This window comes from Pteropus vampyrus, unplaced genomic scaffold (genome assembly GCF_000151845.1).
Source record: "Pteropus vampyrus isolate Shadow unplaced genomic scaffold, Pvam_2.0 Scaffold12, whole genome shotgun sequence".
Lineage (NCBI taxonomy): Eukaryota > Metazoa > Chordata > Mammalia > Chiroptera > Pteropodidae > Pteropus > Pteropus vampyrus.
This window is the reverse complement of record NW_011888793.1, coordinates 14,446,065-14,456,356: the sequence shown is the minus strand read 5'-3', so window position 1 is coordinate 14,456,356 and position 10,292 is coordinate 14,446,065. Positions and strand designations below refer to the sequence as shown.

At 37.9% G+C, this 10,292-nt stretch overlaps 1 protein-coding gene across 2 annotated transcripts in view; it reads left to right on the top strand.

Moving 5' to 3' along the window:
- The window catches only part of NCEH1 (neutral cholesterol ester hydrolase 1), a 57,671-nt gene that overhangs the window by 29,672 nt on the left and 17,707 nt on the right, over nucleotides 1-10,292 (top strand). For both annotated transcript variants that reach the window (XM_023524739.1, XM_023524746.1), the window contains exons 3-4: nucleotides 5,041-5,269; nucleotides 7,421-7,490. In XM_023524739.1, the coding sequence (XP_023380507.1) occupies nucleotides 5,041-5,269; nucleotides 7,421-7,490 (299 nt within the window). The remainder of the gene's footprint in view (nucleotides 1-5,040; nucleotides 5,270-7,420; nucleotides 7,491-10,292) is intronic.

The window sequence follows — 10,292 nt, the reverse complement described above, 5'->3', positions numbered from 1 at the left end:
ATTTTTCATGCCACGCAAGCAAGCAGGGTTACACAGGCTAAAATTGGCAGTTAGCGTATGAGCTCATTGTTACAAGTTTCATGATTAACAGAATGTGGTTAGGGGTTCCAGAAACTAGGCCTAAGTTATAGACTTCCTTTGTCCAGTTTCAGGTTTTAATTATTCTTTAACCCTTTCATATTTCAGCGGGCTATTACAGCTAGATGTCAGATGTTTTAATAAAAATTTCACAAGAACTCAAGAGAAGGAGATAAGATTAGTTTTTGTTAAGACGGAGATAAACAGAGGCTCCGAATTATGTAATAACTTTGTATAAAGCACAGAGTTGGTAGGAGGCAGGACTAGGCTCTGATGCTGTGACCTCACATCACCTTTGCAGCTTCCCAGGTGGCTTTCCTCCAGTAGCAGGGAGTCCAGTCTCTTGTCTGTCCTCTCAGAGGTGGTGCATTGGCCAACTGGCTGAATTGGGTAACATTTGGAGAGATGTCACATTAGCTCTATTTTATGTCCAAGAATGAGGTTGAATGGGAATTAGCCCACGAAAGATTACATCTGTGTCACAACTACCCTGTCTTTCTCATTTGTAGGACAATTAGGGCTTCTTTTTTTTTTTTTTTTTTTCTTCTTTTTTTTTTTTTTTTTTTCTGGAAGAGAAACTCGGCCTTGCCTCCAGATCTTTTTTATCTTAAGGATGGCCATTCTAGTAGCTTCTTGGCCAACTCTTTACACCCTTCCTCCCCTCCAATCTCTGAAATGAGCCTACAAATATAATTTGCCTTTCCAAGTCACCTGTAATTTCTTTAAGATTCTGATGCTAATCTTTTGATGTTTGTAACATTCTTCTTCTGCAAGTTCTAAATGATGTATATTTATTACTAAGAGAACTAAAAAAAAAATCACCTAGCGTTTTTGAAGAACTTTATAGTATCTCAGACTCACTAGAGGATGTACTGCAGTTAAACATAAATTACAAGTTAGCTCAAAAGTTACTGCTGGCCAAAACCAAGTCAAGTTGTTCTGAACATTTAATTTGTAAATTTTAATAAATTAAGTAAATGTTACTTAAATACTGTAGTTAGTCTTAATTAACTTACTAGACATAAATATTGTCAAGTTTCTTCTGTGGGATAAAAACTTAAGTAACACTTTTTATAATATGAATTATTAGTTAGGGATCATATGATAAACAGTTATATGGTGTTTAATATGTGCCAGGCACTGTTCTAAGTGCTTTTCATATGTTAACTCATTTAATCTTCAGAAACAACATTATAGGTTAGGTACTATTATTTTCATTTCACAGCGGAGGAAATTAATACTTGAGAACATTAACTAAGACATACAACCAGTAAGTAGCAGAAATGAGATTCATACCTAGGCTTTTTCGCATTGATAGAAAAAGATTGAAGTGATGCTATAACTCCTAAGTATCACTTAGCCTGAACTAACACTTTTACCACTTGCCCTGAGCAAACATAAACATGGAAATGAATTCTCAGCAGGTTGGAATGGGAGGCATGGGAAAATCTTGACATAGTCAAAAAGTTGACATAGCCGCTATATCTCCTAAGGGAGCAGTGGTCAAAATGCAGAGCTGGGCTATCTTGCACATTGCAAAGACAATGATGAGGCTAGTGAAACAATTGGATTACGCCTCCACAGTGCACCTAAAACTTCTTTTGGCTACTGGTGTTGACAACCTAGTTATGCTAATGGTCATTTTTCAGTTCTAAACTTCCTTAAATTTTCCAAATTGTCAGCTTTTAAAAAAATTCTTTAAAATTTGACTTTTGCACCATGATTCACTCTTAGCTTTCCTTTGGCCATTCTGTATATTTCTTCCTCTAGATTCTTCTTTCTAGCCTGTTAAAGAATGTTTCCTCCATGGTCTGTTTCCTTGACACTCTGCGTTTGTCTCTTCACTACCTCTCCTGAGTTTTACTGTTGTTTGAGTTATCAGTTACCTTTGAGCTCCAGGCCTGACCTTGAATCTCTGACCCTGTATTTGTGATCTGCCTTTAGGACCCACCTACCTAGATGTTCCTTTGGCTTCATATGGAATAATTCTAAAATGGAACTTATCTTCTGTTCCCTGACTGTTCTGCCTATGTTCTCTGTCTCTCATGTCTCAAGTAAAGACCCTCCAGTATCTTTGAATTTTTTCTCTGTGTCCCACCAGCCTGCCTAACTGATCCAAGTCCCTCCACTCTGTGAGCAGTCGCCAAGACTCATTGACTCTGTCTTAGTGACCTTTCTGATATGTTCCCTCATCCATGTTCTCCTGGGCCAGACCTCCATTTTCTCTCCTGCAGGCAATTGCAAAATTCTTAGAGCTGTTGTCCTTGCCAATCAATTATATACACTGTGGCTGCATAATTCTTCCTAAAGTATAGTCTCATACAAAAAAAGTGTCCCAAAATCTTTATGGTGTTTACCATTGACAGCTAAGGTCTACACTTAAGAGCATTTAATCTGCCAGCAGCTTTCCAGCTGCACCTTCAGTCAGAATGCATCATCCTCTACACGGAAGTTGACAGCTGGTGGCCCTTAGTCTAGATTTGGCTGCAGACATGTTTGGTCTGATCTGCAACTTAAAAAACTAATAATAATCTGAATCAATGCTCTAAAATCAGAGGATTTCACTTAAAAGTTAAAGTCTCAGAGAAAGTATAGAGAACTGCGAAAGCTTAAGGAGGGATGGAGATTTGGGGAAATGCAGGGAATCGGACAAGACTTAAATTCTTACCTTGTTAAGTTCTTGGTCCATCTTTTACCCACTTTTGAATTCTTATTCTTCTAACATGTAGCAGAGTCTTTGTATATAGTAGGCGACTAATTAATATTTGCTGAATTGCAGTTATATGACCTTTGGTAGTTTACTGCCACAAATATTGAGGTTTTTCTGTAGAACAAGAGTTCTTTCTGCATTGGTGAATCTCAGGTGATTTGTACAACGATCTCAGTGCAAGTCATATAATTTACATGGCAATAAAGAAATTAAATCTGCATTTAAAAATACATGCAAACTTTATGATATTTTAAAAGTATGACCATTAATTTCCATGCAGGTAAATGTTCCATGAAAAAATTTTGTTTCCTATAATACGCAGAATTAGAGCAGGATTAGAACAGGTTTGGAGAGAATTAAAAAAATCTTTGACAGGATGAAGTGACCATCACTGGGAAAAACAGAGAACTACTGACCATGAAAACAAACTTTCGAATAGGGGAAATGAAGCATGTAGTGAGTTACAATGGACACTCTTAAGTATTTATTGTAGTTGGTTCACGTTGAAAGTTGACCATGTGCTAAGTTGTTTATATGTTTGGGGTATAAGTGTACTCTGGCTTTTCTCCAGCCTCCTCTGCCCCCTTTGCCATAAGCATACAAATGAACTTTTTAGAGATAATTATTTGATATCTGTTTAACATGTAATAATTTTAGAACTTGGTAATGAGTGCAGTCCTAATAACAGATGCACATAATGGGAAAAAAATGGTTCTCTCAGCTTTGCTAGAAACATTGGACTATCTGTCCCTGGACTCACATTTCCTCGTGCAATGATCTTTTGGATCAGAGGTGTAATAATAACAATAACCAACTCATATAAGGTTTAGTGTGTGCCAGGTACTGTTCTAGGTATTTTTGCCTTTTGTTTGTTTGTTTTTCACGAACACTGGCTAATGGCTTAATTCGGTGCTTTCCAACTCTTTTCATGGCAGGGTATATGTATACAATAGTACTATTTATATGAGACACTGGGGTAAGTGGCTGAGGAACCTGGCTGCCCAGGGACTAAGGGGATCTGTATAACAGGACATCTGTATCCTCTTCAAAGCATACCAGCGTGGCACATGCACCCTGTGCTGTCAAGCTGTAGTATAGTGTACTGCAGACTAAAGTAATCCTGCTTTCTGCTAGTAACATTGTTTCCCTGATCTTATGATGGCATTAAATAGCTCACTGATAATCAGTGTTCTGTTTCACATTCTGCAGAAGGGCACTGTTACTCTCCAACTGTTCGCCTTCCTGAGGTTTGAGAGCCACTGGGAGATACAATATCTAAATTCACGCATCTGTGCCAAAAAGTTTCCACTCATGACACTTCTAGGCCTCTCTAGTTGGACTAGTCACTGATTTCCAGATGGCTTCCAAATCTCCAGCTTTGGAACATGGCTGTTAACTTTTGCAGAGAGGTCATTTTTACGAGCATATTTAACAGGAAGAGTTTGTATAAGCGGTGAAAAGAAGAGAATACACTCCTTAGGGTCTTCGCTGAGTGGATGACTTGGGTTTCTTCTTTCTATGCTCCTCCTCCAACCAAATAACTTTCTACGAAGACTTAATGCAGAGCTCAATGCTCTCAGGGTTCAGAGGGGGAAGGGATAGCAGGCTGTGTATTCTTTGCACATTTTTAAAAAGCTCCTAGCTATGTCTGAGTTAGTCTGCTTCTAAATGCTGGGGCCACAGTTAACTCTGCTCTTTCTCACTCACATTTATTCCTTTTTCCTACTCTCAAAACAACCAGATACACTTAAATACTTGAGCTTAAAAATACTTTAAAAATACAGTAAATATGAAACTTTCCTCTCTTTTTATTTGCATTTAAATAAAGTATTCTTTCTATACTCCTCATATGTTATTAGAACTATGATGTGCTGATCTAAGAAAACAAACAAAAATGACTGAACCCTGGAATTTGCACGTTCTAAGTTTCAGTCCCAGATCTGCCACTTATTCAGAAAATGGCAAGTTAGTTTAATTTCCAGGCCTTCTTGATAAGATGAGACTGATGATACCTGTCTCATTTCCCAATCAGAGCTGATCTGAAGATCAAAGGAGATCCAATGCATGCAAATATCTTGTAAGCTCAAAAAGCAAAAGGTGAATACAATTGTTATTGTATTAAAAGTGGCCAGTGAGTCCTCAGGTGTCATAGCAATTGCTCGTAAGAATTAAAATAGCAAGAGCTGGTGAGTGTGGCTCTGGTGATGACGGAGTTCACACATGCTCTCTTTATTCCCTCTCTCACCCTGCAGAGTAACCTGATACACTACCTGGGCCTGAGCCATCATCTACTCACACTGAATTTTATCATCATCTCTGTTGGCAAGAAAAGCGCATGGTCCTCTGCTCAGGTGAAGGTGACTGACACTGACTTTGACGGTGTGGAAGTCAGAGTGTTTGAAGGCCCTCCAAAGCCAGAAGAGCCACTGAAACGCAGTGTTGTTTATATCCATGGAGGAGGCTGGGCCTTGGGAAGCGCAAGTATGTCCTGGTCACCTTCAGGTTGTTTGGGGTTGCGGTTGGCCCCGGGAGGGATGTGTTCGTGATTGAGTTTGACTTTCTTGGGTAAAGAAAGGGGCGACATTTGAGTTGTTTCCTCTAGACAGTCCCAGTTTCCCTTATTGTTTCAGGGAAATTATTAGTAGTGTCCCATTTTCATACTCAAAAGTGTCCTGGTTTGAATGATTAATTATATGTTCATACCCTACATAAAGGTTTTTGCCTAGTTGTTTATTAATTAAGGCAGACTGTTTAGAAAATATTTCCTGTTACCTGAATCGTAGACTAACTTATTGTGAAGTGCGAACAATAGCTTTCTGCACCAAAACAAGGTGGAGTTTCATTAGGCCAGAAGACAAGATAATTATCAGTAGCTCTTTTGCCAACTTGTGTTTTAAAGATATCTTTCTATGAGATAGAACAAATATTTCTGAATATACATGTTAACTCATTAACATTTCGTCTGCCTATAAATCCAAAGATGAAAATATAAAAGAAACAATCTTACAAAGTTCAAGAATATTATCTTTAGTGCTGGATTAGTTTCATGAGCAAAACAAGTTCAGAATGGCAAGCAGCCGAGTACAGCATCCCGGCAGAAAGCATACCGAGGAAGTAAGGGACTTATTTCTTCCTGCAGTTATCATGGAGCTACATCCAATCTTCATCCCAGTGCTTTGTTATCCCCTAAGTGAAAAGGCAGTAACAACTTTTTCTACTTTTTTTTAATAACATATTATTTTGTTAATGAGGCTAAGGCCAAAAAGAATTGCTTTTTCTGGTAATCTCATTTCATTTAACTCCATATTCATCATTTATTCTTTTATTCACTGACTTGTGCATGTGTTCAACAGATGTTTACTGACGATGCAGGTTTGCTTAGAACTGAGAGGTTTCCTGGGGTACCCAGCACAAACACTTAAACGGTTGTGTGCAAACCTGGACCTTTGGCTACCCTACTCTGTGCTAGGTGATGGGGATGTAAAAATGAATAAGATAGAGTATCTGCCCTAGACAAGAATAAGTTGGTACCATTGGACACTTGCCAGGTGAGACATTACACTGGAGACCAAGAGGTATAAGTTTGGAGAATGGTATAAATATGAGTCAACCTGGCCTTTTCCACATAATTTTGACTCATCACTCTTGCCAGAGGAAGATCTCAGGCTGAGAGAAGTATGTAGATGGTTATGTACTTATTAAACTTCTGGTTCTAAGACTGCTTTGGAAAGCTTATGAATAAGGTAATATTTGGCTTTCTGTTGACACAGTCTGCTCTTAATTTACTGAAAGAACAGCTAAGGGATTAATTTTTTACATATTAAAATTGCTTCTGCCACTGCAAACCTTTGGATCCTCTTTTCTTTTTTTTATTTATTTTTTTTATTTATGGTGACATTGGTTAATGAAATCCAGTAAGTTTCAGCTGTATACTTTAACAGTAAGACACACACACACACACCCACAGTAAGACATGTATATTTACACTGTGTGTTCACCTCCCATAGTTAGATTTCTTTCTGTCAGCACATATTTGACCCCCTTTACTGTCTACCTTCGCTCTCCCCCTCTCCCACTTCTTACCTTCTGGTAACCACTAGTCTATTGTCCATGTCCATGAGTCTGTTTGTTTGTCCTGTTCATGCATCCACTTTCTAAGAAATGCTGAGACTTCTTTAAAGTTTGTTATGTGTTGGTTTAAACAAAATACCATATTCTTCAAATTGGTGCCTTTCCTGAACTACAGCAAATAAGGGTATTAAAAGAGAAAAATTTTATGGTTCTAAGGAGGAAACTGCTTATTTGCTGTGGTCTTTGAAAACGCATACATTTGAAGAGCTACAAAATCAGAATTAATTTGGTACATTTCGTGTAGTCCATTATGAAATAACTGTTAGGTTAAACGGTAACCTAATATGGATTTTCTGTTATTTTGTAGTAATTGCATTTTATCAGAAGCTTGATTTAAATTCTGCATTTGCACATGTAACTCTATTGAGACATTTGCTTCTTATTATTTTTATTATTAATAACTTATGTCCAAGTATAAAAGCAATCCAAAATTAGCAGAATTTAAGAATGGACAGTATTGAATAACTTGTTTAATAGTGATTGCTCCTTTGTTTCTTTTAGAAATCAAATATTATGATGAATTGTGTATGGAAATGGCTGAGGAATTGAATGCTGTCATTGTCTCTGTTGAGTAAGTAATTAATAATAGTCATAGAAAAAAATTTTAACAATAAATCTTAGATAACCATATAGTTATCTTATTTTACAAGTCATAAAATTAAATATAAAACAAAGGTCCAGAGAAGTGAGGTGATTTTCCCAAGGTTACACAAAATGATTTCTGCTATAACTTAGAATTTCTTCAACTAGCTTTTCTTTTTATTTTAGTTTTGGAAAGTTCTGGAAAAGGAATTAACTGAAATCGAGAGAAATATACAGTCAGTTATCTATAGCATGTAAGTCTGATTACTGCTTTTATTAAAAAAAAAAAAAAAAGATCTTAGACCCAATCAGCATTTTAAGAGAATCTCTCCTATTACCAAGAGTCAGGAAACTTATTCTCCTGGAGTCAGATTCTGTAACTCATACCTTGTAAATAGAAATATGTTTAAAAAAATCTTAGTCAATGTAGTTATTTATTATTCTTATTATTAATAGTGTTAATACTGATGTTTTGAGTCATTTCTACCAGTTCTATATTTAAGCCATCTTTCTGGGAAACTAAGAAGAATGTCATTAATACTTATAACAATTGTGGTGATAGTAATAATACAAAAAATATGGTACTTATTTTGTGACAGGCATTGGGCAAGTGCTATTGCATACATTGTCTCTCCTTCATATCTTTGTTCAAATATCATCCTTTCGGCAAGGCTTTCCTTGACACGGCTATTTAAAATTGCAACCACTTTTCATCTGCTTTATTTTTCTCCAAAACTGTCATCAATGTCTGACAGACCATATAGTTAAATTATTATGTATTTATTGTACTGAGTTGAAATAGACAATGTAAGTTTCATGAAGACAGAGATTTTAGGGATTTTTGTCTCTTTCATTGATTGCTGATTATGGCGCCTGGAAACATTTCTGGCAGATAGTGGGCAGATAGTATTTCTGGTAGATAGTATTCGATAAATATTTGTGAAATGAATGAATAAAAAGTCTTGCTTAATTCTCATATAAATCATTCAAGATACATATTTTAATATTTTCCTCATAGATGAGAAAATTGAGGCCCAAGAAGTTAAGTAACCTACATGAAGTCACATAGCTAGCTGGTCACATAGATGAAGCGGGAACTGAGGCAGGCCAAATCATTCCCGAGGCCCTCATACTTTTTTGACCCAGTATCAAGCCAGTGTTGAAGGAAGCTGATAATGCTGGATGACAAGGTTATAGCAATATTAACCACTTTCCATGCCCTGAGCTTTCCAGCTCTCCCTTTCCTTCTGCCTCTCTCTGCTCTTGCTCTCTCATTCATGGCTTATTTCTTCCTTGCCCTCAATCCAGATCTGAGACCTATGAGAATCCTTTCTTCCATAGTCCCTTGGAAGGGCTGGTCTCCTGAGTCATTTGGGCAGCTGTGACCCTGTTAACAGAAGCCTTTGAGTCACAAGCCTTTGAGAGTGTTTTGTGGCTGCTGCCTCAGTGGACTTGGCTGCAGACAGCTTTGGGCAGCTCCCAGCCCTCTCAGCAAGGCCTTCCAGATCACTCAAGGGCCCTTAGAGAAGTTCCATAATGTAATAATATTCAAGAAATGATTCTGCCATTTGGCCTGGGCAGCTGGTCAGAGGAAAACAGGGGCTGTGTAAGCAGCTGAGCCCCATTATGGAGCAAGGCTCCACGGCTTGGGGATCCAGCCGCAGGGCCCTTTTAGTGGTTTCCTGTGTATCTGCAGCTCCTTAAAGGCCCAAAGAAAGAACAGAAGTTGGGCTTGCTTTACTTGGCACGATGGGTATTCTCCGCACAGGCCTCCAGGGCTTCAATGTAAGCAACTGGAAACATGCCCAAGCTCTTCCTACGTGACCTTCTTCATCCTTCAGCATCTGTCTCGCGTAAAACAGATATTCTTTGATTTATCATAAAACACTCAAGGACGGATGAGGTGTTTTTAAGATTTTTAAAAAGAATTAAAACAGAAGGAACTGCTTTAATCTTAACTTTCCATTTTGCCTAATCTATACAACATAGCATTTAGCAGTTTATCAACTGGGAGTCATCACAGCAGCAAGCAAGTACCCTTGCTCATGACTGTGTGACCTCAGGCAAGTCACTGAACTGCATGTGCAAAATGAGGTTAGGAATCCTTCCTGTGTATCTAGAATGTGAGCTAGTGGCAACACAAATCATGTTTTCTTTTCCTGGTTCCCTATCACCCAGTACAAGGCTTAGGACATGTATGCTAGGTAAATATACTTTGAGTTTGGTTAATGATTTTAGAGAAGTGTCACAAGAATCAGTTTGAACAATTGAGATAAAAGGGCTTCAGATACCCAGAAGTATCTGAGGTGGTTTCCTATGTAGTTGCAGCCCCTCAGGGGCCCGAGGAAGGGAGGGAAGTTGGGCTTGCTTTACTCAGCACCATGAGTATTCTCCACACAGGCTTCACCCTCCTGTGTGAGTCTGGAGTATTAGTGCTCTAAGTCCATAGGCTGAAAGGTCCAACTTACAAATTTATTTGTCAACATGTGTTTGGAACTCACAGCACTTTTCTTTGGAGGAATAATGAGCTAAGATACTTAGGATACAGGCCAGCCAGGCCACCAAGAGCCACATAACCTGTGCTCTAGTTGAGACATAGCCAACATCATATGATCATATTTCTCTTGAAAAGTATGTTCAGAGGTCTAACTTGGGAACCTGTTTCTTCTCACTGCACATCTCTTTCCTTTTCCTTTTATTCTGTAAATATCTGTTGAATTGCTATTATGTGCCAGTTACTATGTTAAATTCTGGTGACATAACAAGGTAAAATAGACATAATTTCTACTCT